The 27,975-nt window shown below is 43.0% G+C and overlaps 2 protein-coding genes across 3 annotated transcripts; one reads left to right on the forward strand and one right to left on the reverse strand.

Moving 5' to 3' along the window:
• Positions 1-299: 299 nt before the first annotated feature.
• commd1 (copper metabolism (Murr1) domain containing 1) lies at positions 300-27,841 on the reverse strand. 2 transcript variants are annotated; one of them, XM_056584891.1, is made up of 3 exons: positions 27,251-27,841; positions 8,284-8,577; positions 300-2,149 (listed from the first exon to the last, which is right to left on the reverse strand). In XM_056584891.1, the coding sequence occupies exons 1-3, from the start codon at positions 27,422-27,424 to the stop codon at positions 2,042-2,044; spliced, it is 576 nt and encodes a 191-aa protein (XP_056440866.1). In that variant the 5' UTR covers positions 27,425-27,841; the 3' UTR covers positions 300-2,041. The 2 variants fall into 2 exon arrangements, with proteins under 2 accessions (XP_056440866.1, XP_056440858.1); XM_056584883.1 differs by lacking the exons at positions 300-2,149; positions 8,284-8,577 and adding an exon at positions 19,917-27,085 and having other exon boundaries at positions 27,251-27,341.
• Positions 21,006-23,859, forward strand: LOC130377913 (uncharacterized). The gene is made up of 2 exons (XM_056584881.1): positions 21,006-21,573; positions 21,811-23,859. The coding sequence occupies exons 1-2, from the start codon at positions 21,366-21,368 to the stop codon at positions 22,818-22,820; spliced, it is 1,218 nt and encodes a 405-aa protein (XP_056440856.1). The 5' UTR covers positions 21,006-21,365; the 3' UTR covers positions 22,821-23,859.
• Positions 27,842-27,975: the final 134 nt, after the last annotated feature.

Below are 27,975 nucleotides of genomic sequence, written 5' to 3' on the forward strand. Positions count from 1 at the left end.
ACTTTTGACACCTCTGCCCTTTTGGCAGATGGCCTGGAGCGATCAAACAATGAGTGCATGTAACAACTCACAGGACCAACAGAAACCTGGAGCGCTAACGGCAGGTTTGGGAAAACGAAGTAGGCTAGGAGGTAATAAATGGTGTATTAAGCTTTCCTTGTTTTGGAAGTTTGACAGCTCATATCTCTTACATATCTTGAAATGCTTTCATTATGGCACCGTCACATAACCAGCCGTGTTCAAAAGATTCGCCATTAGTTTCACCTACCAGACGGCCAGTCCAGCCTCATTTAGGCAGACCCACCCACAGCCCACTGGCTGCAGCTGAGCGCACCTGCCTCCAGAGCGTAGTATGAAGGAAGCGGACCCCGCGCCCGGGTCTGGCTGTAGACACATCCAGGAGCATAATTGCGTGGATTCAGTTTATGTTCAATGTATCCGACCTTGCCACGTTTGTTTTTATTAAAAACATTTTTTATGCAGTCTATAATCCAAACCTATACCGAAGTACCTAATAAGAGTAAAGCAACAGGGGCAGCTTACCTGGAGAACAGACCGGGCGCACCGGGTCCCGATGATCCAGCGAGGTCCGAGGTGGGCATTCAATGATCACGCAAACTTCTGGGGACCGGGAGGAGTTTAGACGCCATATCAATGGCCAAGCGTCTTGTTTTTCATTTTCACAAAATAACTTCCGACGACCAGAATCCCGCGCACAGTGGTAATTTCTGATTTATTTTAAACTCCCTGCTGGCAAGCCCAGATTAGGGTGGAGCCCTCTTTATCTCTCCCAGGCCCTCTGTAGTCTCCACCCAGAAATAATATTGTGTAGCATCTGTACGCCATTCACAACTGCCCAGAGTTACAAAATGCAATGTGACGAGAAACCTCACCCATAATCTGTAAACACGAAGTCTGGTAACAACACGTGTCTGGTAACCCAAACATGACGTTACCGTTTGGCCAACTAAATAAATAGCACCGTTTAGGATGGGATGTAGCCTACTTCTGGTGTCCATAAACCTGTTAAAACCAAACCCAGTACACTCCTGTTGTATTGGTCAGCAGAAACATAGTGATTGATGAACTCATACTTTATTACCAAACTTAATTGTAAACCGATGCATCTGGGAGGTTTATCAGCGTCTATCATAACGTCACGCCTGTTGAGATGGAATCCAGCTGACTCGCAGCGCAATAGTGGCAGAGGCCTGGGAATTAATATTTTTGTTAGATTGAGGTAACTGTTCAGTAGAAGAGATCAGCTGCTTGCATTGGTACAGATAAACCAAGATTGTACACATAATTACAACGGATTCCAAACTGTATCTGTGATTAATGATTCATGTATTTATCATTGCATACCACAAGTAGAGCTTGAACCAGATAATCAACTTAACAAAAATATTTGCAATCACTTATTTAGGGTGTGCTTCAGGACATGAAACCACAAGGAACAGATTTTTTAAGAAACTTCTTGGTTCAGTTTGACACAAAAATGGACACAAATTTCAGCTTCCTCAGTGCAACAAAACAGTCTCTGATGCGGAAGGTCGAAGGTCAGAGGCCAGAGCAAGCAGGACAATGACTGCATCACAACAAATATCCAAAATGGCAAAAGTAAACATGCATGATCTAATTGTTTGCTGTTGTGCAGAGACTGCAAATGAATTAAATGTGAGAAGGTCCAAAGCTACAATTAAAACTCATGTTTAATCAAGTATTTACGGTAGGCATCTTCCAATACAACCTAATAGTTAAGGAGGAGTTCAGCTTTAATAAGTGGGTTTGTAGACAAAGAAGACGATTGAGGCCCCAAGAGGAAACGATCGGCTACAGCTTTGAGGAGTAACACAAAATGTTTTCAGAAGTCCCATCATCAGCTTTCTCTCAAGTTGCGAGAGGATCTGAGCCGGAGAAAGAATCCTCCACCTAATCCTCCTCCAGGTCAGCAGGACTACAGACACAGACACGGTCTAGGACTCCTGTGCAGGGCAGCAGGACTACAGACCGGTCCGGTCCTGTACCGGTCTCCGTCGGTCTAGCTACGGTGCACGACGGTGTCGATGCTCCTCTGGATGTCGGCCATCTTCTTCAGCACCTGGTTGACGGTGGCCTCGTCACACTCCAGACACACGTACTCCGAGTCCTGGGGGAGGAAGAGAGTGTGGGGGGGAGGGCAACGTCAGTCAGGCGGTTGGGTCAGTAATACTATGGAGTAACCCACTGCCGCATGCAGGACAGCAGTGACGACAGCTCCTGACGACTTTGTTGAAGGAACATCGTTTCAAATGCAGAACCTGGTGCATTCCTGGTCTGCAGTAGGATGATCAATACAAGCAATCATCACCTGCTAGTCTGTCAACATGATGCTGATGGCTAATGTTTGTTAGTGAAGCCCACGTTGTCTGGCCCGACGCCATGATGATGCTGACATGTACATAAGTTGACACCCTACCCGGCGAGGAAGAACCCGATCTGTCATCATTCAGAGTATGAAGAAGAGTATCACATGTCCTCTCCATGAAAGCCTGTGTAGATAGCGTAGTTACGGGCCTGTCAGCCAATCAACTGTTGTACAGCAAGCCCATTCAACCAAGCCCATTCAACCATTCATGAATGATGCAATGTGTACAATTGAGTGGCATTGAGTGGAAAGGACTTGGCACACATTGAATATAATATTCATAAGTATGTTTTAATTTGTGTACAAACAACAGCGCCCAGATCAGCCAAACGTTTCTAGAGATAACATGTTTACATTTTTAATCATAATCCCCATCTTGCTTGTACACTATGACCTATGGTTAAATAATTTCAATAATTGAATACAAATCAATCTTTGTAGGAACCTCCTCCCTTGACAGGGACTGTATGGAGCCACCACCAGCCATACATAATGGAACCAGCCACAGCCTGCTTTTAGAAAACCATCTGTTAACACAGCATGCTGAACAATGGGCCCTCAGGGGTCCCCATGGGGGCCCGCCCTCATTATGGGGCCAACACTACTGGTGCACTAGCGTGATGTGTTATGCAGGGACCAAACACCAATAGTACCTTGTCAACCACAACGTATGTATTACTAATGACATTGCTACTATTGCAACTCCCTTTTGGTATTCAAACACAAACCTCTTGATGCCTCAGGGTACCACCAAGATCGAGAAGGTAACCATACAAATATTATAAACATCGACATTATATCATAAACATCCACATTAGATCTCTTTCAGAGTTGATGTCTGCAAATTGGCGTCCTTTCCCCTCCGAGTTCCCCTAGAGAACGGCCCAGTGGCTCGGAGCCAGAGGCATGGGTCTGGGTCTGCAGTAACAGAAGTGGGCCAGAACTCTCTCCATTAATATTATTAGACCCACTAAAAAAGAGAAGAAGAAGAAAGAGTGCAGGAGCTATTTTGAAATGGGGACAATAACTTCAGAATAATTCCAAGGAGGAGGAAGGGGAGGGAGAGATGGAAAGATTTAAGACAAGGAAGACCAAGTAGATGAAGTCATGAGAGGGGTGCTTCATCAGAGGACAAGACCAAGTGAATAAAGACATGAGAGGGGTGCTTCATTAGAGGACAATACCAAGTAGATAAAGACATGAGAGGGGTGCTTCATTTGAGGAATAAACCAAGTAGATAAAGACATGAGAGGGGTGCTTCCTTAGATGAATAAACCAGATAAAGGCATGAGAGGGGTGCTTCATTAGAGGACAAGACCAGGTAGATAATGAGAGGGTTGCTTTGTTAAAGGACCAGACCAAGTAGATAAATGAGAGGGGTGCTTCATTCAAGGACCAGACCAAGTAGATAAATGAGAAGGGTTTTTCATAAAAGGAGTCAGACCAAGTAGATAAATGAGAGTGGCGCTTTGTTAAAGGACCAGACCAAGTAGATAAATGAGAGTGGTGCTTTGATAAAGCACCAAACCAAGTAGATAAATGAGAGCAGTGCTTCCATAAATGACCAGAGCAAGTAGATGAATAAGAGGGGTGCTTCGTTTAAGCACCAGACCAATTAGACAAATGAGAGGGGTGCTTCGTTAAAGGACCAGACCAATGTTGCAATGCATTTCTGGACATCAATGGCTCCCGGACACCGGAGAGACCCGAGTCCCACATCAGTGCTTCATCAGACCAGCCCAGGTGACCCCAATAAGGGGTTTTGATGTCCTCTAGATCAGACCATGGGACTATGTCTCACAACAAGAAGTTATGATGGCTCAGATCATTAAAGGTCCCATGACATGCTATTTTATGTATTCTTTAATATAGGTATTAGTGGGCAACTAACACAGTATTTAAAGACGTTCCCTAAATTCAGCCGTGGTGCAGAGTTACAGCCACTCCGAGCCAGTCGCACATTGAGCTTCCCCCAAATGCGCTGTTTCCGGTGGGCGTGGTCAAGGAGGAGGGGTGGGGGTGTGGCGCCTGAGCAGCTTGCAGCCAGCACCATGCGCTCTGGTTTACAGTGGATGTATCGCAATGGCGAGGCGCACCACCCTTTAGCCGTGTTCTGTAAATATTCTAGAACACACGGGAGTCCTGGAGCTCTATATCTAAATATTATAATATAGCCTACACAGATATCTATATCATATAATATATATTATCACGGCCAAAAGCTGTGTGAGCCGATATTATGAATCTCAAACGACCGCGTTGGGTTCTCCGACGTTCCTGGTTCTTCAACGTCCACATCAATGTGAATACACACACTGTAACGCATAGTGTTTCTTGTTGGTTCTGTGAATTGTCTTGTATTTCCACAACGAGACTGTCGTGGGGGTTATCTGAGCCATGGTGATAAGGAATTGGGGGACAAGGAACTTTGGTTTGACTCGCTAGTACATGAACTGCGACATGCCGCCGGTTGCCGCGCAGGCACCATCGCCCGGCAGCGGGCAGCCGGCAGCAGGCAGCGCCCGGTTCAGTCGACTTCAGGTTGATGTGAAAGTGGAAGAACCAGAGACGTCGCAGAACCCGACAAAGTCGTTTTTGATTCATAATATCGTCTGGAGGCGCACACAATATGTTATACGATATAGATATCTATGTATTATATGATATTATTTAGATATAGAGCTCCAGGACTGTACGCAAGTGTTGTACACTTCCTTGTTATTTGGATAACCGTTCTGCTGTTGGTGTGATGGAGCAGTAACTACGAGAGAATGAATTGGGGGGAAGGAACTTTGGCTTGACTCCCTCAAGAACATGAACCCACGACATGTAGGAGAAAGGGATTGTTGGCCGACGAATGTCTCCCGCTTGAGCCCCGCTGAGGGACCACCGCCGGAGGCGGAGGGTGCATAAGCGCTGCCCGGCAAAGATCCTCTTCTCCTCCTTGTCGTGGTTCATGTCTTGAGGGAGTCAAAGCCAAAGTTCCTTCCCCCCAAGTCATCTCAACCTTGGCTGCAGATAACCCCCAATACGAGTCTCGTTGTAGAATACCAGAGACGATGAGTCCGACGTGATGCGCCATCACACCAACAGCAGAACAGTTATCCAAATAACAAGGAAGTGTACAACACTTGCGTTACAGTCCTGGAGCTCTATATCTAAATAATATCATATAATACATAGATATCTATATCATACTAACATATTGTGTGCGCCTCCAGACGATATTATGAAATCACAAACGACTTTGTCGGGTTTCTGCGACGTCTCTGGTTCTTCCACTTTCACATCAACCTGAAGTTGACTGAACCGCGCGCTGCCTGCTGCCCGCTGCCCGCTGCCTGCTGCCCGCTGCCCGCTGCCGGGCGATGGTGCCTCGCGGCAACCGGCGGCATGTCGCAGTTCATGTACTTCAGCGAGTCAAACCCAAAGTTCCTTTCCCCCAATTCCTTCTCAACCATGGCTCAGATAACCCCCACGACAGTCTCGTTGTGGAATACAAGACACGTCAAAGAACCGACAAGAAACACTTGCGTTACAGTGTGTGTATTCACACACACACGTGGCGCTCGCACGGTCGAGTCTCATTGGCGGGCCAACGTCTCTGGGCGGGCCAGTCAGAGTAAGGGGAGCTGAGATTCCTGATGACGTCATGAATACAGACATTCCAAATCAGCGCGCTTGAGCCTCCGTTTTTTCAAAGGCGAGCAGAACAGCTAGTGCTAGTTTTACACCAAACGCAAGTTTTAGCCACTGGGGGACCATAGGCAGGCTAGGGGAACTCATATTTATGTTAGAAAACCTCATAAATTGAGATTTTCATGTCATGGGACCTTTAATTGTCATCTGGCCAGCAGCATTCTCCTTTAGGTGCACAGTAGTCGAACACTAAATACATTGAATGATAAAATGTCTCCAACAGAAGCATTGGGGTCTTAAAGGAGTCCTCATTGTCAGGTTTATAAATCAAGGATTCATGATAATCCTCATTTTGAAGCTGGTTCCAGTTGGGGTCTCCTGACGCCAACAGCTAAAGTGTGTCTATTGAGCGACTCCATCTACTACACTCAAACAGGGTCCGGGACAGGCTGACCGCTGGCTGCCTGTCCCCCCAGCCCTGTGCTGGACCAAAGCTGGTCTGCAGCGCTGCCTCACGGTGGATAAGAGGCGTGGGTGACCCTGATCTTCAACGCAAACGGGTACACTTTGTACATGTGAAGATCCCATCCCCTGATCACTTTACCAAACAACAAAGGGTATGGCAGTTAGCAGTCATCAGGACAACTTATATTGCATTGTATAAATGGTGATGTGATTTATACAATCCTTATCTAATACAACCAGTGCAGAGTTCAGTGTGTGCGTGTGCGTGTGCGTGTGTGTGTGTGACCAACCTCATAATCCCTCATGACCAACCTCATAATGACTGGGATTCACTCTTTCGTTAAAAAAAACATTAGTAGTCTAGTCTGTTTATCCTTTGTAAATATGAACAAATGGATACAAACACACAACCCTTGATAATGAGATCTCCACCAAAGCCAGAAACCCGTAGGCCCCGTCAGGGACACAGGGAACCCTGAGCAGGCTTGGCCTGGGGAGCTCCACATCTACTGGCCTCCAGCAGCCTCCCCACCGCAGCACCCTGGGCCATCACCACTAGTGGAAACATTGCTATGCTAAAGTGCTATCACACTACTGAACTAGCACACATGGTCAGTCGCTTTCCATCACCATGCCAACATCCTGGCCCGTGGGTGCTAGGCTGCCATGGTTCAAACACTCACACTTCCACCCTATTACCATGATAACGTACTAATGCCCACATGCAAGCATGCTAGCGTGCTATGATCCCAAAACGCATAAGGCTAATACAATTTCACTCTACGATTACACATGGTCATTCTTTGTTTCATTCTCTGCACTACACTGGCCCCCTCTTGGCCCTGCCTACATCAGGGTAGACCTGCCCATATCAGGGTAGACCGGCCCCTGACTACACCAGGGTAGACCGGGCCCTGCCTGATCGTCTAACTTTTAACCATCATCTACGGGACGTTAGTTAAAAGGTATAACATGTCATTTCTAAAGACACAGAGAGGGCCAACATGAAGGAGTGTCGCCGACATGGATAGGTTAAAGTCCTGACCTCAGGCGGGCGTTTCAAAAGCCCCTGGCCAGACACATGTTTACACAAGGTAATTTGAAATAAACCGAATCGCTCTATTGAATAAGACCTGATTAACTGCTGCCACCAGACAAAAACATGTGTACGCATTTGTTTGATGTGATACGTGTGTGTACATATAAGGGAACAAAACAAACACGATTTTATCAAATTGCCATTCATTTTAGTAAGGTATTGAAGTTAAATTCTCTGTTAATTAGATAGGCCTAAGTGTCTTTGTTGTTTAGTACATGTACAAGAACCTGTACATGTTGGAACAATCCAACCAATTGGTGCTTGAGTTGTAGGACTACAGCTGCTCCAAGCACACGCCCAGCCCTACTATTCAGTAAATGCTCTCATCCAAAGTGATGAGTTGAGAACAGCCAGAGGTCATGAGCTCTGGCTCTAGGATGCCAACAGGTACGGTGGGGACATTCGGAACCAGTACCTTATAGTGGGAGCTCAAACAGGCATAACACTACCCTAGAAATGGGGGTCAAATCTACAGCCTACCCTGCTGCTTCAAATCAAGGAAGTACACATAAACGGACATCAGTTACACCAGTAGACTGTGGGTTGGGTCGTATGGATACTTCTTCATCTCTTCATTGTAAAATTGAAGATTGGTAAAATATGGTGGAAATATGAAGTAACTGTGCATAATGTTCCCCAACGACAGGTGACAGTGAACCACAGGGGGTTTGACCTGGGAGGGGCGTCCCAGCTCCAGCTCCAGCAGGGCCACAGGCCCCCCCGGGGCGGCCTCCGGCCCCCGGCCGCTGGACGTCTGCAGGTCCACCCTCCAGGCCAGGCCCCGCAGGCCGGGCTCCCAGCGGCTCTGGGCTAGCAGGCTCTCCCGCACCCTGGCCCGCTGGCTCCTCCAGAAGCGGGAGAGGGCGCTGGCCTGACCCTCGCTCATCCCTCCGCCGCCCTGCCTCTTCATCTGGGCCGTGAGGAAGGCCTCCAGCTGGCCGGGGTCCATGTCCGCCATGGCGATTGACTGGGAGGTGGACAAGAAGGAGGACACAGAAGTTATTTAGCCTCCACACAGAAATGCCTAATTGATTATTGTGAGCTGCTGTGATAAATTAGTATATTGCATTTATATGAACGGCCCTTTTATTAAATATGTATGCTTACTCAACTTAAAGGGTTTGTCATTTTGGCATTGAGTTGACAAAGAGTGAATTCATGATAAAGTAGGCTGACCAAACGTCCTCTTTTCCCCGGACATGTCCACTTTTTACGTTCCGTCCGGGGCGTCCGGTTTTTTTTTATTAATTGATGATAATGTCCGGTTTTCCTTCTGTGCGTGTATATGTGTGTATATGTGTGTTCCCCCCCTCCCCCGGTTGTCATTGTGGGTTAGCGTTATTACAGTAGCCATTTAACGCATCGCCAGAGAAGACGTCGTATGACGTACAGACGTTAATCAGGACGTACGACCAGACGCGGCAGCGTCAACAACAACAATCTAGAGGCGGCAAAAAGGAAAGAAAAGAAGACCAGCGGTCATAAATGGTATGTTGTGTATATTAACTTTATACTTTTTATTTATTTTGTGTGAATTGGCAGTAGACTTGGACGTTAGGTCTGAATTGAAGACCTACCGTAACGTTATAAAAGTCAGTGGACGTTAACATTATGACAATGTTTTCATATCTGTCATTAGTGACCCTGTAACGTTAACGTTAGCATGAGATTACCAGGTGATGACATTGTATGTGGCCCTATTTTGGAAGAGGGGGAGGTGGAAGACTGCTTTGGTAACATGTGATTTTCCTGTAGGCATAGGAACATGAGACTCTGTTAAAAATAATAATAATCAATGGTTGATAGTTGTGTGTGTTAGGCTAACTTCTGTATTTTGTGTCGGGCTGTGTGGGTAACTAATGACTGTAGTAGTTATAAATGCAGACCATCTGATTAGCTGATGCCCTGAGTCATGTATAATATAAATATACTCATATTTTATGACTTGATAATTATTATTAATTACATCTTGAATGATATTTACTAGCTACTGGTCTGGCAGCTGTCTTTGCACATGGCACTTAACTTTGGAAGAGAGATGTTTTTTCTTAAGTATTCTACATTTGTGTTTTTGACAATGCTGTGCGCTACTGATACATGATATTTGTGGGTGCTGATATTTTGATTTATTAACCAGGTCCTTTTGTGTAATAAAAGCTGGTTAAAATACATGAAAAAAGTACTTACTACCACCATTTTTTATTTCATAATGATAATATTTAAGGATTTTTCACCGCCGCATTGAAAATGTCCCAGATTTTCATTTCAGAAATCTGGTCACCTTACTGTGGGCGGATTTCCAAAACAGAAGAAAAGCAGCAGACACCGGCGGTGCAGCTGAAGGGTTCAAGATGCCAAAGCGCAAATGCACATTCACAGATGAACCGCGAAAAAAATTCCCAGTTTACTGACCTGGTCGGGACATATGGGAGGCTGGGTGCACCGTGTGCAAAGCTTGTACATATGTGTCTGTGTCCAATAAAGGTGCCGGGGACCTCACAGCTCATATGGACACAGAGAAGCATAAAAAGGCAGTGTGCAATGTGAGAGTAGTTCAGCAAAGTTGACTGAATTCTTTGTGAAACCTGGAAAAACAGAGGATGCTGTAAATGCAGCGGAGGGCATTTCATACTGTTAAACACCACCACAGCTACAGGTCTATGGATTGCACTAGTGTCTTGTTAAAAACGACATTTCCAGACTCTGACACCGCCAAGAAGTTAAGTAGTGCCCGCACTAAGACCGAAGCCATTGTGAACGGTGTTATAGCGCCCCACTCGATTGAAGTTGCACTTGAAGCACTCAAAGAAATCCAGTACTGTGGTGTCTCTACAGACGGGAGTAACCACGGAGCAGTGAAAATATTCCCAATCATAATCCAGTACTTTGACTGGAAGAAAGGTGGTGTGCAAACAAAATTAATTGAGGTTAAAGACACACCTAATGAGACAGCAAAAACCATTGCAAAATACCTCACTGAAACACTGGCAAAAAACAATTTGTCTGAAAAATGCATTGCATTTACTGGCGACATGCACTCATTCATGTCCGTCTTCCACACCCACATTCAAGCCATGGAAAAGGAGAACAACTCCATTATGGGATGAAGAAAATACTGAACAGCGTCCACACCATTCTTCTTGAACGGAAGAGCAAGAGCTTCATGTCCCTTAAAGTTAAGGGACTACTGGCAGAAAAGCGCAGAGACGGACTTGGTAAGGGCTGTGACCGGTTCTGTGCTGATGTGCAGGGCCTGTACAGTGCATGTCTGGAGTATCTGGAGAAGTGGATGACTCCCATGGAAGAGTTCTCGACATTTATGTGGATGGATCTTAGTGAGCCACCAGATTGGAATGATGTGGAGGCCTGCATCAAGTACCTTGGAGAGAAGGGGGTGCCAATTGATGATGTCAAGTGTTTTGACCAGGTCACCAATCTGAAGAAATTCACAGAAAGGTGCAACAGTGATGAGGAGTTCATTGGCCTGCAGGTGCACCAGAAATGGACCAAATATTTTGAGAAGGCCAAAAGCATTGCATGTTACTCAGAACTACTGAAGATTGCACAGTTTGTCTTTGCACTTCCCTCTCACTAGGGCTGCACGATATGGGCAAAATATGATATCCCGATATTTTTTGGCTGAATGGCGATATACGATATATATCTCGATATTTTCTATAGAGCGGGTTAGATGTTTTTTTTCTAAGTCAAAAGCCAAATGTGAGATGTTGCAAGCACTTTTATTAAAACATAGTTCAGTATGACTGCAACATGTGATTTTGTATCGTTATTTTCAACAGAATAGAGTGAACTTGTTAAAAAAAAAAGGGACGTTTTTCACCTTCTTCACAAAATAATCACCTATGCAAAACATTATAAAGCTGTAGGTTACACACATTAGCTACCAATAAGAGCATTGGCTTCGTCGCATTGTCCTGCGTACTACGGTGAGGGTTTCAGTGCGCCGTAACTTTAATCCCCCGCCCCCTCCCTTCTCCGTTCCATTTGGGAACATGTTTGGTTTCATTTCGCTTGTTTCGTATATTTTAATTAATTAATTAAGAGCGTCACCAGAGGGCGCTCCCAACACATTTGCCGAGCGCCGGCCCTGGTTTCGGGGCAGAAGAAACTGTCGCGGCCGGTGATGCAGCACTTTGTATCGCTGCTGTAAATGGTGGAACAGATTTGTCGTGCTTCCACTTTTAGTCGCAACGGTTTTGCTACACTCTACAGATGACCTGCAGCTGCAGCTCATCTGTTTTTTTTAAACCCGAACTATTTCCACATTATGGAGCCGTTGTTTCTCCTCTTTGAAAGAATTTCGTCTCCCGCCGCCGTCTCGTTTTCTTTACGGGTATCATCCATGCTTGTTGTGTTGTGAGGGGGCGGCGGGGGTGGGAATGAGGCGTCTTTGCACACGGCACGTTCGGAAAGACAGAGTGAGAGGGGGAGGGGTCGCACTCAGTCTCCAAGGCAAGCGCTGTAGACGCTTGAGCGGGAAACTGACCATTTTAACGCATATCGATATAAACGATATTATCAAATCTTGTATCCCCTTGGAAATTATATCGATATATCGTACATAGCCGATATATCCTGCCGCCCTACCTCTCACAATGCAAATGTTGAGGGTTTTCTCACTGATGCAGAGCAAGTGGACAAAGGAAAGGAACCAGCTCTCTGTTGCATCACTGAAAGGGATTCTGTTTGTGAAATACAATTTGAAGGAATATTCTTGCAAAGACTTTCATGCTTACATGTTGAGCAACCGAAAACTGCTGGGAAAGATCAGCTCTACTGCAAAATATGGATGGGTAGACAAGGAGGATGAAGAAGATAACTAAAGATTTTGTTTTTTGTTAATACCTATTTTGTTAATATCCATATGTTTTGTTTATAATATATTTGTTTTTTGTAAGTAATATCTTGTGAAGGTACTTTTTATTATTTTACATTACACTGAACATTTAGTGAGAAATATATTGTTAAAGATGGATTTTCTAATACAGAAGAGGTATCATTTAGAACATTATTTCATATTATTTATTTATTTATTTGTCCACCAAGATTTGAAAGAGAGCTATTATTTTACTAGTTCATTTTTCTAACACAGAAGAGACATTATTTCTATCATTATTTTATTCCAGAGATTTTACATTTATTTTACATTGATATATATATATAATTTTTTTTTACAATTGAGGCATAATAAAGAAAGTTCAATAACCTCTATGAAGCCTATCTGAATTTCTGTCTTTGTGAGATATTATTTTGTAATATAACAAAATATTCTATCCATACATATATATTAAAATTATAGGGAATCTTTGGGTAAACTGCGAGTATCATTTAAGTAGGCTATCTCATGGCCGGGCTGAGTGTCCTCTTTTTTGGAAATCAAAATATGGTCACCCTATGATAAAGTATCATCAAAGCATTGATGATGGTAAAAAAAGAACACGTTCCAAGACTCTAGCGTGTTCGAAATCGTTCCCTATCATGGATGTAGTGCACTAAATAGGGTGCACGCCATTTTGTAGGGTGTTCGAAATCTCAGTGGTCCACTATAGACGGGTTTCTTGTGTGTAACAAGCAAGACAGGAAGTAAAAATGACAAAAGCAAAGAGGAAGAGCAGCCAGGGGCAAAAGGCCTGCTGCCGAGTGGAAATGAATATCAATGTAGATGCCGTATTGCTTGTAAGTTCTCCCTGACACAGTTGCAATAAAATGTCATTTTACTGAAAAAAATCGCTTTGTTTTTCACTGCATCACAAAATCATACAGAAACACTTACTGAAATGTCCCTGAATTTCACATCAACTTCACCAGGTTTGACGGTTGTTTTAGATGTTTCCAATATCAGAGCACGGTCGTAATGGTTTAGTTAACCGCTAACAAAGTTAAAGTAAAAATGTTTGACGGCGAGGCTGAATCTTTCGTTCATGGACCCACCTCCTCCCAGAACTTGTCTGCCGCTGCAAAGACCTGACCTGGCAGAAGAGATCAAATGTCTGTACTGCAAAAAGGCCAAGCTTTGGGCAAAATGATCAGTGCACAGACTGCTGCCAACACTTTCACTATCCATGTGTGAACATTACCAGATACTCCAAAAATGGAAATGTGGATTGCAAAGAGATACATCCAACAATGGTAAATACTGGATGCTGGACAAAGCATTTGAAGAAAAAACTGATGTAATGAGCAAAGATGGATAGGTACACCTCACAAAATCTAACTGACTTCATTACTGTCAACACAACAACAAACAACACATCTGACTCTTTAAGTGTTCATTTATTTTTTTCTGTATGTACATTAACGTAAAATCACAACAGCACTGATATATATTGTTCATCGCCAGAAAGAAGTGCAGTTTGAGTTCGCCAGACAATGGATAAGACTCAAAGACTTAGTTGAAAGCTAGAAAAAAAAAAAAAAATCCATGTATAAAGTTAAATGAGTTCATATAGTATTAATTAGGTACACTCATTCATTGTTGAGATGTACATTTAATTTTAATTGCATTGCCTTCAATGTATTGCATTTACAACATTCAGTTCATGTTCAATATTCGCCATGTCAGCTTTAAACGCAGTTTCTCCATTATCATAAATAAATGAAATAGTTCTGCGTGCGTGGTTCTCAACCTTTTTGTACTCTGAATGATCCTGTCTGATCAAATTTAGTTATTCATAACTGTTATTAATTTTATAGTCAGAGAGAAAGAGAGTGATGAGTAAGTGAGAGAGACAGTGAGAGCAAGTAGTAAGTGACCACCATTGCCCTCATTAGCCCTTAAAAGCCTGACACAATCATGGAAAATAATGTACACCTCCTTGACTCTGAACAGTTATCGCCGGGCCACCACAGCCCCCCTAAGGTTCGTAAGACCAGCACATATGGTCAAAATGTCATCTAGCATATCGACTTGGCTGATGGGTATGACAGTGTTCAGTATCTTAAAGGTTTTAAGCTGACCAATAACTCGTTCCACATGTATGCGGACTCTTGACAACTGACGTGAAGTGTCAACACAAGAACCTGGCTACTGAGATTTCCCCTTCAATTCTTAAATTTGGGTTTAAAACACTTTGGCATGTTTGCTCTCACTGCATCCTTAGTAGGCCACATTATCAAAGGTTTCACTATTGAGGACAACATGGGTATCCAGTCTCTTAGTATTTTTGATACAGTTGAGAATGGAAGCCCAAATCTGTAGGCAAGGTCTCTGTTGGTGAGTCCAAGTCTTACTTTCATTAGAACCAAAAGGAGGTGGTTCTCCCAACTTAACCCACCCTTAAGCACAAGTGTGCTTCTTTTTACAATATCCAGCAGCCACATAACCATTTGTAATGATTGTAAACCAGTAAAAAAAATATTTTAGCGTTTGTGTCTTTTATGGAATCAAACCCAAACTTGGACTGCTTCAGTTGCTCCTTCAGATGTTTATTTTCTTCCTGTGTGGCATACAGTTCTCTTTTCAGAGCTTCACAATCATCACGGAGCTGGTTGTACTGCAGGTTGAGTTGGTGCATCTTTTCTGGACACAAACTTACATTCATCTACAACACAAAAAGGAGATAAATTAACTAATGTGCAACACATCAGCTTTCATACACAGACACACACACACAGACTATCTGTCTGGTTCTCTGTCACTCTACTCACCTGACCACCAACCAACCAACCAACCAACCAACCAACCAACCAACCAACCAACCAACACAAAGACACACTTAATAGTATGACTTGTGCATACCTTCAGAAGAATCTACAGTATCTGCTTCAGGCTGGCTTGTGGGGCAGGTAGCAGGGGCCTTATCTTCTCTTATTCTCTTTCTTTCATATCTAGGACAAACAGAGTAGAGTTAAGTTAAAAACCCAAAATAATCAACACATTAAGAGATAATACAATAGCATAATAAAGAAAGAGAAGAATATCTTATTTGCTCAGATAATTAACAAGCTACCAAGAAATTAGAACATTTCAAATACATGACATGACATGACATGACCTTTCCCGAGATGTCTCTGTTGCTGCTGTGTGAAAAAACGGATGGAACAAAATCTGGACTATCACAATCCATGGACGGTGACCCTGAGAAAAATAATGAGATTAGCTATGCTATTTTTATTTTCACCTTTTTTTAACCTATTTGCTAATTTACAACAGCTCAGTCATAATGAGCACCAATAGCACAAGCATTTAAGTACGGGTTCAGAGTTAAGAAAATCGTACACTGTACACAGTAGCTTTGTGAACTGTGAAGACACTTTCTTGTATGACTTTCAGCCTGAACCAAGAAACCTACACCAGCCATGCAGCTAATGTTGGTACTTACAGTAACAACAAAAAATAAACTTATCGGTTACGACCGCGAGCCAACGTTAAACTTTACAAACTCAGTAGAAGACGGACAAATTTGTTGGCCAGTTAGTCGTAAATCACACTAATATATCCTCATTAAGTATGGTAAAATCACACGCAGTCCTACTCATTATCCAGCTCATGTTGGAAAAGACAAACATACCAGAAACGAGTGGGCGCTGCACAGACTCTCGCCGCCTTTAGGACCTTCGGGACCCCAATCCGCCCCTTTTAAATGGCCTGGAGCCACAATCTTCTTCTTCTCTTGGCAAAAGGATGAGATCCTCTCGGGATATTAAACAGTTTCCATCCATCCTTTTGCCGATTCGTGCAGTTTACAGCACAAACAGCTCCTTGTCATTTTCGTTCTCCGCTGACTCCGCTGGTAACAAATGACAAATGTCCCGCTTTCTGCCCCCTGGCTGCGCGCGCACATCTGCGATGACGTTGCACAGAAAACCGTCTATATAGGGCACTATATAGTGGACTTAAAGGCCCACTATGCAAATTTTTTAGCCAAAATTACATTAAGTATGCAGGTTGAGAGTTATGCTGATGGTTCTGCATCCATTTCTGGGTCGATTGGTGGGTGCTGTCATTTTCCCATGTGGCCTCTACAGTGAAAAAGCGCATATGCAACTTGATGTGTTCGGACCGAGCGCACCCGGATGTGACGCGGCGGAAGTATCCTCGAAAATGTAGTGAGATTGTAGTTTCGAAAATGCTTTACGGCACAGACACACACCCAAACATGGCACCTGCTAGATATAAACAGCCAGTTGCGAGGCAATTGTTGCATTCATCATAGATCAATCGACTAATGGTACGGCCACACCAACCGCGTTACTCGCGTTGGATAACGCGAGTAACGCGCCTAACCTGACGCTTGATCATTGTGTGTCACAAAAATGGTTCAACGCGCCCAACGCGCCTGTGGCTGCGCTAGAGTCCGAGGTAGGAAACCCAAACGCCGCCGTGTTTGGGTGCGTGATAGAGTTTAGATCGGGTTAGATTAAATTATCTCGGATATAAATAACGATCTCATCTCATCGTCATCCGTTTTTTCCGGGGTCGGGTCGCGGGGGGAGCAGCTCAAGCAGGGGGCTCCAGACTTCCCTTTCCCGGGCCACATTGACCAGCTCTGACGGGGGGATCCCGAGGCATTCCCAGGCCAGTGTTGAGATATAATCTCTCCACCTAGTCCTGGGTCTTCCCCGAGGTCTCCTCCCCACTGGACGTGCCTGAAACACCTCCCAATGGAGGCGCCCAGTGGGCATCCTTGCCAGATGCCCAAACCACCTCAGCTGACTCATTTCTAAGTAAAGGAGCAGCGGCTCTAATCCGAGTTCCTCACGGATGACTGAGCTTCTCACCCTATTGCGAGACGCCAGCCACCCTTCTGAGAAAGCTCATCTCGGCCGCTTGTACCCGCAATCTCGTCCTTTTGGCCATCACCCAACCCTCATGACCATAGGTCAGGATAGGAACGAAGATCGACCGGTAGAACGAGAGCTTTGCCTTGCGGCTCAGCTCTCTTTTCGCAACAACGGTGCGGTAAAGCGAACGCAATACCGCCCCCGCTGCTCCGATTCTCCGGCCAATCTCACGCTCCATAGTACCCTCACTGGCGAACAAGACCCCGAGGTACTTGAACTCCTTCACTTGGGCTAAGGACTATCGTTAATAAATAACGATAATCGGGTTAAATAACTTCACATGGTGTGTTTCCAGCATTCGTAGTGTTGATCAGCAGAGAAATAGTCTGCAAAGACGTTGAGGTTGCTTAGCAACCAGAGACTCTGTCCATGCAAGTGAACGGAGCGTTCACTCTTCGTCATAACTATCAAACCAAACATCCTTCACATTCACCGAGCGAACATTATGAAAGTAAAATGCAAATTTCTCGCTAAAAATGTTTCCATAAACGCATTTAATGGCGTAACTATGTTACTATTTCCACCCAGAATAAAGAAAGATGTCGGCCGTATGCTTCTGTGCAAGGGTCACTACTCTCTGCCAGTGACGTCGGGTCAAGCTCCACGCTGATTTATGTTTATTGCAATACAAATACACCATTTTAAAAATGTATAACCTTGTCTACACTTTATGAACATTTACTTCGGACATGGCTCCACGCATTCGCCGGCTTCTTTGAAAACAAATGCACATGGCTCGCGTAGAAGTGCATGGGGAAGGGTCGTCAACGAGTTGTTACGACAGTGTTGTGAAATATCTACTACGAAGCTGTAGGGGGCGCTGTGTAGAGAAATGTGCGTGCCAAAACCAAGAAAACAGCGAAGAAATTCCCGAAGTTGCATAGTGGGCCTTTAAAATAAAATACGGGTGTGTTCGAAACCGCCTACTTGCTTACTGCTTACTACCTACTAAATATTTGGCTTACTTCTCGAATCCTTAAATAATGATTGAGTAATCCATTTGAGTAATCGACGTTCAGAAGACCGTCCTTACTTAACCACCTCAGATGACGTGAATCAAATGACGTGTCAATAACCTACCGACCGGGCGACGTTAATAAACATTATAAATAAATATATAAACGTCACATTTAACGTCACAGTACACCTTCAACCTAAGGATTTGCGGTGATATGTTAAAACAATTGTTAAACAATTATTAAAAGCACTGCTGCTGCGGCTCCCCGTTTAGCGCCATTGCTTCCACTGTTCTTTTGAATAGACGCAGTGCATTCTGGGGCAGTTTAGTACGTCTAGTAAGCTAGTGATGCTTACTCAAAATCTTTCCGGAAGTAGAAGACATTCGGATACTACTCGCTTACCTAAACTCGCTTACTAAGTTCTCGCTTACTCAATTTGACGTCATAGTTAGTAGGAGTAGTAAGCAAGTACGTATGGCAAGCCGAACTGTCATTTATTAACTCAGTTTGACTATCCGGAATTTACATTGCAGATATCTGCAATTCAGTTTCGCCTAGTCAAAACTAACATTTCGGATATCCGCAACTACATTCCTCCTATCCGCAATTGTCATTTCAGATATCCACAAAGACATTCCTCCTAGGCGAAATGACGTCATTTTCGCCATTCATGTCTATGGGGTTTCTCATTGCGGATATCTACAATTCAGTTGCGGATATCCACTTTGTGAATTACGGATATCTGCAACTGAATTGTAGATATCTGTAATTCCAGTTTGAGATATCTACAATTGGATTCTGACTAGTCATAATTCCAGTTCAAGATATCTTTAATTCACCTCAATTCAAGATATCTACATGTCCCTTTTCAGATATCTTAAATTTAGTTTTGACTAGGCGAAATGAAGTTGTAGATATCTCTAACTGGAGTTACGACTAGTCAAAATGACGTTGTAGATATCTCTAACTGGAGTTACGACTAGGCGAAATGACGTTGTAGATATCTAATATCAAGTTATAGATATCTTGAAAGGAATTTTGATTGGAGATATCTACAATTGTAGATATCTTTAACTTTCATTCTGCCTAGGCGAAACTGAATTAAAGATATCTTCAATTCGAGTTTTGACTAGGCGAAATGACGTTTCAGATATCTGTAATGACGTTTCAGATATCTTGAGTTCGTTGTTGGTCTCCGGTGATATCAAATATTCAATTCTTCCGAGATTTCTTTGACAGCTTTCAATAGAACGACGTTCTCTCTCTCCACACATCCCCTGTGTGTGGGCTTGTTCAATTTCATGGCATTTTCTCGTGATCTTTTCGATCACAGCCAACTCCATGACTGCTCCTTTCTTATTCCATTCGGAAATGAACCCACTTCTTCTTTGATTATGGCGGCAAGGGGAAATGACGTATTTCTGGATATCTAAAACGTAATGCCCAACACTCAAATGAAGTTTGAGATATCTTTAACTTTCATTCTGCCTAGGCGAAACTGAATTACAGATATCTGCAATTGTCATTTAAGATGTGTGACGAGTTGAATGTCGTTTTCCGTGAAGTCATTGCAGATATCTGTAATTCAGTTTCGCCTAGTCAAAACTGAATTACAGATATCTCTAACTATCGTTTCGACTGGTCAAAACTACGTCACAGATATCTCTAACTGTCGTTTCGACTAGTCACAACTACGTAACAGATATCTTGAATGAAGTTGTTGATATCTACAATGTAAATTCCGGATAGTCAAACTTAGTTAATAAATGTCAATTCGGCTTGCCATAAGTACGCGGTTTCGAACACACCCGATGTTCCCTACATGTTACTCACGTATACCACAATGCAATGCGGTCGTGTTTTTCCGGAGGAGAAGAAGAAGCTGAATAACCGCGAAAACGAATACATTTAATGATGGAGTCTCCGGCTTTCGTTTAGAAATGTCAACAATTTATTTGGGATTTAACATAGAATATTTAACATTCAACATTCAACATCAATACAACCTCCAGCTTTCCCGTGAGTGCCTGGTATGTTTACATGATGTGGGCGCATCTGTCTGCGTCACACAAATACCCGGCGCATTTACTGACGCAAATGACGTTTAGAAATGTTCAGCGTAGTGTCCGAATTCTCGTTCCCTATTCCCTATAGACCAATTTTCACCTTACGTCAGAACGACGTCACACAGGTTCAATCGCGCATGACGGTGGCAAAAGACAAACAGAAAAATGTCGTGTTGTGCCGTGGGATGCCAGAATCGTAATTCTGTAAACAGTGACCTGAAGTTTTACAGAATACCAGCAGATAACAACTCGTTTAATGCAAACCGCAGACGTCGTTGGTTACAAGCTATCAGAAGATCCGATTGGAACAAAGACCTTATTAAAAATGCCAGACTTTGCAGTTCACACTTCATATCAGGTAAGTTAACCTAAGAACTTCACTCAATCAGACACATCACTCGGTTTGGCTTACAACAACAAAATAATGGTAAAGTTGTACGCTTATCTAACGCTAGAACACAGAATAATGTAGTTTTAGTCGTTTTAGCTAACTTACCTTAAATTGTGTTACGTTGTCTTGACGACTAGCTAGTCTCGTAAGCTTGGCAAACTCAGGCTAAATTTACCTGTTACACTATCGTACTGTCAATAACTAGAATATTGTTTTTTGGACAGGAGAGGTCTCCATGGACTTCAATAGTCCCGACTTTGTACCTTCTGTCTTTTCCTTCGCAACCCAGTGTGAAATAGACAAAGGAGATACAAAACTTGAGAGGTAAATATTGTCACTTTAGCCTTATTTAGTTGCTAACTGGAATCACATTGCATGCATCAAAATGCAGAGAATGTATGGCAAGTAAGGTCAGATAGTTTTTAGATAATTTGTCAGACCAGATTTTTGTAATGTCTACATTGTCTTGTGAAGCCCTGTTAAGCTATGCTATGTAATTTACACTTGACTTGGTTTTGGTACCTGATAACCTCCTATGATCTACCAAGCAACTAAACTGTTTTGGACTGACTGTTTGACCTCATCTCTGTGTATCAGATTTAAGAGGAAAAGAAAAAGGGAAGAAACCATCCACAGACCACCAGATGATGTACAGCGGTCCAAAGAAGCTAGTGATGAGGCTTCTGGAGCTTGCCTGTCCTCAGATGACTGCAGAATGGAGCCTGGTGCTGATCAATGCACTGGTAAGAGCTTATAATACCTTAACTAATGTAGGGCAGTCATTATTAGGATGAATCAGGTTTTGTTTATATATTGTTTAATACAGCATAACTGTGTTGTTAATGACATTGATCATTATTCTGTTTAGCACATGCTGTTTGAAAACATCCTTAAAAAAATTGAGAAAAGCTCAACTTAAACAAGTGACAGTGCTTATTTTATTAAGTCTTAAGTCTATTACTATCTAATATCTATTTCAGAAGCCACAGTCCCAAAGGTTCTCCATGATGATCTGAAACACAAGTACAGCCAACTTTCTACAGAGTGTGTCAACCTGCGTTTGGAGATCGACAAACTGAAAACTGAGAATGAGGAACTAAAGGCAACACTCATGAATACACAATTTTCCTTTAGCTCTATCAAGAGTAAAGCAGTGCAGGTTCTGTTTTTCACAGGGCTGACCAGTGTCTTATTTGAGTGGTTGAGTCACAAACTTAAAGACAGTGTAGAGGTTGTGCGTGGCTCTATGAACCTGAAGGATCATCTATTGATCGTCCTAATGAAACTTAGACTAGGGCTCTGCAACAAGGATATTGCTTTCAGATTTAATGTCACAGAAAGTGACATTTCAAACATTTTGAGAAGTTGGCTCCCTGTTATGTCTGCGACTTTAAAGCCTCTCATAAAGTGGCCAAGCAAGCATGCAGTATTAAAGAATATGCCAAAATGTTTTAAACCTAAATATAAACATTGCAGGTGCATTATTGACTGTACAGAAATTTTTATCAATAGACCCACAAATTTAACCTCCAGAGCCCAGACGTACTCGAATTATAAAAGCCACAACACTATTAAATATTTGATTGGCATGTCACCTTCAGGAGCCATTTCTTTTCTGTCGGCAGGTTGGGGTGGGCGAGTTTCAGACAAACAAATTACAGCCGAGTCTGGATTTTATGACCTTCTAGAGCATAATGATGAGATACTAGCAGATCGGGGTTTTACCATCAGAGATGAGCTTGCCACACGTGGTGCCACACTTAGGATCCCTCACTTTACCAAAGGTAAAAAGCAGCTCTCTGCTCAAGAAGTGGACATATCAAGGCGTTTGTCTAATGTGAGAATACACATTGAACGAATAATAGGTAGATGGAAAATTTTTAAAATTCTGACAACTATTATTCCACTCACACAGGTTGACCTGTTAGACGATATAGTGATTGTTTGTGGAGCACTAACAAACCTTTGTAAATGTATAGTCCCAAGATAGCTTAATTTAGATTTATTCTGTAAGTAACTGTTTATTGTCATCAACACAATTAATTGCACATTCAAGTGTTAAAATGTAAAATATTAGTACTGTATTAAATCATTTGCTTCGAAGAACATTTCATTCATCATTTTTGCACTGTTCACAACACCAATCCACAACCTTTCTTCTTACTCTAGCACATGTGTAGTGGAAATGGTTCTTGCACTTTGCACAGTCAATCATCATTCCAAAGTCTGGCCTTTGACAGTGTGAGCAGACTGTAGGTGACTGCATCAGTGGATCCATGCTGCGTGTTAACAGCTCAGGCAAAATACTCTGTTTGAAGAACTTTTCAGCTTTAGGCAGGACTGCTTGTAGCATTTCTTCATCTCTGGTGATGCGGTTGATAGCAACAACTTGCTTTGTCCAAACCACAAAGTCGCAGTACTGGGTGTTGCATACAAACATGTGTAGCTGAACTTGATGGTAGTATTCATGATTCTTCTTTAATTGTAGTGCTTTGTCTAAGCAGAACTGTGTGTCCTCGCTACTCCCTGTAAGACCATCACGGTATTTGTATGGACACTTAATCTCTAGGGTTGCTTTCCCACAGCAGGTACAGTTTGCTATTCCATCCGGCGATGCCCCAAGATGTGGTTTGTCTGGCCGCACAACAAGACCGCAAAGCTCCACTTCAAAGTTGGAATGTTGTGCTTTCATTATTTCTGTGTATTGTCTTCTGGCTGTGTCCTCCATATCTCTTCCCCAAAGTACTGCTGGCACATGGGACAAGTCTTGTTTATTGTAGTGCATTACCTGTTTTACAAGGTTTAGTTTAGCTGTTTCGGTTACTACAGTGTATACACGATGTAGGGTTGTGCTTGTTATCCTTCCATTTCTGTGTGTGTGCCAGGCCTGAGACTGTGCCTGATTTTTAGTTGTAAGCTCAAGGTTTACACACTGCTCATTAGTTAACCCCTTCCTCAGTTTTTCAAAAGTCTCTTCACTCCTCTCTTGTAGTTGATTTTTGCAGAGGCATCTCAGATTGGCATCATACAGAGCGACTAGTGGCTCTGGGAGGTCCCCGGCCTCTGTGTCAGATTCTGTTGCGGAATCTGTGTCACTGAGTTCCATGGTAGTGAGTACAGCTGCGTTAGGTGCCAGTAGTTTCAATTCCGCAATGTCTTCATCTGTCAGTTCTGAATACACAAAATAAATATTAGATAACTTATTTTCATACATCTGCCATTAATAGTTACATGACCCTGATTATAACGTATGTATTTACATTAATTATAAAATATAATGAATACCTTATTGCTATATGTACATGACCTGATCTTGCCTACATTCAGATTGTGCCTACCGTTTACATTATTCTGTCTACGCTTTACTCTGACTGGCTTCAGTTGGGTGTCTGTCCTTTTAGCCTTTCTGAAGCAGATCTCGCTTAGTCTGGCTGGTTTCACCTCTCTCTTGGATGTGTGGATCCACATATTTGTCCCTGAAGTACAACACCTCTCCGTCTTTCCCATCCTGACCCACACCTCAACTTTGAACATTAGTGCAGCTGCATGGCTGCAGCATGACCCTAACCTGAACAAAACATTTTTTGTACGTTAGGCTTTACATATACGTAAGGGCAGGCTAACAACGGTTTTAGCTATGATTTCCAGCAAATAAGCAGTTACATTTTGTTACAGTGTTACAGCTAGGCTACAGTGTTACAGTTACAGATTCAATTGCTGACACTGACAATTGGGTAAATAATGAACATTTACAATAGTAAACTTATGTTGGTTTACATACCCAGCCATACAGGTGCAGTTCGCAGTAAGAATACAGTTGTTGGTCTTGTTGACGATAACCCAGGCCTTGTACAATTCTGTCTTCTTTCCCTGTCTTTGGCTAGGCAGAACCTCCGTCTTCATCACAACGAAGTTTTGAACATTGTAGGGCTGTCAATCCTCCCCTCAAATCATATTCGAATTTCTAATGCTTCTTATGTTGAATATTCGAATAATATTCGAATATTTTAATGTTTTTTTTAATTTTTTTTAATTATATCATTATATACACCGATACCATCTTATTATTAGGCCTATGTCCCGCGTCCACTAGAGGGCGCGTCAACCAAATCTGTTATGTAACATTTGCAACAAGTTTTACAAAATCAATACAAAACTTATATAAATAGGTAAGATATAACGCCAGAAATATTCAAGCAATGATGTTTAATGAAGATGTTGTCTGCCGCCCAGCTTGCAGACAACGAGATGAATGTGAAGGATGTTTGGTTTGATAGTTATGACGAAGAGGGAACGCTCCGTTCACTTGCATGGACAGAGTCTCTGGTTACTAAGCAACCTCAACGTCTTGGCGGACTATATATCTGCTGATCAACACTACGAATGCTGGAAACACACCAGACACACCATGTGAAGTTATTTAACCCGATTATTGTTATTTATATCCGAGATTATTTAATCTAACCCGATCTAAACTCTATCACCCAAACACGGCGGCGTTTGGGTTTCCTACCTCGGACTTCAGCGCAGCCACGGCCGACAACTTTCTTTATTCTGGGTGGAAATAGTAACATAGTTACGCCATTAAATGCGTTTATGGAAAAAAAAATTGCGAGAAATGTGCATTTTACTTTCGTAATGTTCGCTCGGTGAATGTGAAGGATGTTTGGTTTGATCGTTATGACGAAGAGGGAACGCTCCGTTCACTTGCATGGACATGGATTCATCTAGGCGCGTAGGAGCGTAGCTGCGTAGGACCATTTTTGACACAAAATGGTCAAGCAACATTTTAGCTGCGTTACGCGCGTAAATCTTTACGCGGGTACGCGTTTGGTGTGTTCGTACCTATGCTTTCCAGCTCTGTGTCTGCCATCTTGTAAGCATACAATGCCGAACGTCATGACGCACAACATTGACTTTGATTTGCGTCGTTGCTAGACAAAAGTTAAATGTAATTCTTGACTTTTTTGAATTAAAAAAAGTTCGAACGTTAGTTGCCGCACTCGAATGTTCTCCTTTTTTGAAAAATTCGAATTGTATTCGAATAGCGAAGTTCGTTTTGACAGCCCTAGAACATTGTAATCATGCCATAGTATGTCTTGGACATGACCACACAGAACAAAATTGTAAGCATCCAGAGACTTGTACGCTTTTAGCTTCTCCCGGGTATATACACTTGGAGTTTCGATTAGGTAATTATAAATCTCTGGCCACTGGATGCTAGGCCATTTCGTTTCATCATTTAACCATTGACAAGGTGCTATTGCAAACGGATCTGGAAGACGTATCCCACTGCCCACTAACGTCAATTTGGCTAAATAACAGTGTTTATCACTGGGTGACAGGCTATTGAAATATGTCGAAAACATTTTACTAATCAGATCTAATCATTATTAACTATAATCTTTTAAAAATCTATCTAGGCTACTTGTATTATTATCCGAGTGGTCCTTTTGCCGTTATAAATAACTACCCTTTCGCTGTTTTCTGCCACCACCCTGCGCGCGCATCCGAATGTTTACAAATAAAAAATTGGTCTATATAGTGCACTAAATCATATACACTACTACTGTATAGGGAATAGGGAACGAGTGTACAGGGAACGATTTCGAACACAGCTACTGAGTCACATAATCAGTGGGCCGACAGTGCCCTCTAGTGGCGGAGCTGATGCGACTCCCAACGAGCGATGTGACAGCGTTTCGTTGAAGTGACACAAAATTACACAGAATGATGTCTGTACTGCATTCAGTAAATAGGTACTCGTCGTCAACGTCTACTTTCTCAAACTACTCTTGAGTCCTGACATGGACATGTGTTTCAGTTCAACTCGTGACCGTGTTAACTGGTGACCATCAGCCGAATGCGTCACTTGTTGTCGTGGCTACGGCAGCTGTTGGAAATCGGGAAAAGACTCAGGAAAAGTACTGCAGCTGATCAAGATGCTGTGGCTCAACGGCACAATGGAATGGAATCTCAACTATCAAATATAAAAAAACACACATTTTCCATTTATTTTGGCTTAAAATTGTTCTACGTGACAAGTTTCCGCCAATTAGACTCCAAATATGAATGAGATGGCTATGTTTTTGACATTTTATTGACAACAAATCAAAGAGGCATCCGCAAAGACAGCTACGAGTCTTTTCCCGATCTCCAACTGCTGCCGTAGCCACGCCAACAAAGCCACGCATTCGGATGATGGTCACGAGTTGAACTGAAACACCGGAACGCGTCTCTAAACACCAGGAACAACTGATGACAGAGGCTATAGGGTCAGAATAGAAGCGTGGATCTGTATACAACTCTTAATCTCAAAGTATTGACGCTTATTGCAAACTGCAGCATATCGGCGACCAATCCTCCAGTGCGTGCAACATAGGAATCCTTCGACTCGCTGGGAGATCCAGACACGCCTACCTTCAGCAGGCCTCTCATCTTGTCGTGCAGGGCGTGGAAGTCCTCCGGGGACAGGTCGGGGTAAAGCTCCGTCCTTAGGAGGTCCTCGGTGACCTCACCGTGGTTGTGATATGCTTTTTGAGCTATTCCGTTGAGCAGCCCAGTCAGAGACTTGGCTGTATCAATGTCGGACATATTTGACTATTGTGGTCATGTGATCTAGAGGAGGTCACGTGCATGCTGCTTCTGACAGGTCACATGGGCTCGTTTGGAGCGCCATGCCCGCCCAGGGCAGGAGGCTCGAGTGGGCATGCAATACAATAAAACAATGCAATTACAAAGCGATTTGAAACTGGTTTGGTTTTTCAGTGTTGACTCAGAAACGTGTTTGTTTATGACCCAAACCAATTAATTAAACCGTATAAACGAGGTGGAAAGTACCTGATCATGAAACTGCAGCTGCCATTTGCCTCCTCAGCCCATTAAGGAGAGCTCTTCAGAAAATCGGAAACGTGTTATTTTCGACTAAAATATCCAATGTACTCGAACAATCCCAGACGGGAAACGTGGGAATGCTATTAGGAGGTTTATGGTGTTGCTACGGCTGGTGGTACTCCGTATTATGTAACCCCGTAAAGTCTAACCCCAGGGGTCACTGTTGCACATGTACTGCAACATGCACGAGAAGAAGCAACAGACTTTGATTGTAACTTTGAGCTTTCCCTTTAATAGGCTTCTGTGTAAAA

The sequence above is a fragment of the Gadus chalcogrammus genome, chromosome 3 (assembly GCF_026213295.1).
Source record: "Gadus chalcogrammus isolate NIFS_2021 chromosome 3, NIFS_Gcha_1.0, whole genome shotgun sequence".
Taxonomy (NCBI): domain Eukaryota; kingdom Metazoa; phylum Chordata; class Actinopteri; order Gadiformes; family Gadidae; genus Gadus; species Gadus chalcogrammus.

Coding starts and splice junctions, on each gene's coding strand:
- LOC130377913 (XM_056584881.1), top strand. CDS start 21,366: ATGATCTACCAAGCAACTAAACTGTTTTGGACTGACTGTTTGACCTCA. Junction 21,574..21,810: donor TGGTGCTGATCAATGCACTG/GTAAGAGCTTAT, acceptor TATCTATTTCAG/AAGCCACAGTCCCAAAGGTT.
- commd1 (XM_056584883.1), bottom strand. CDS start 24,044: ATGTATGAAAATAAGTTATCTAATATTTATTTTGTGTATTCAGAACTG.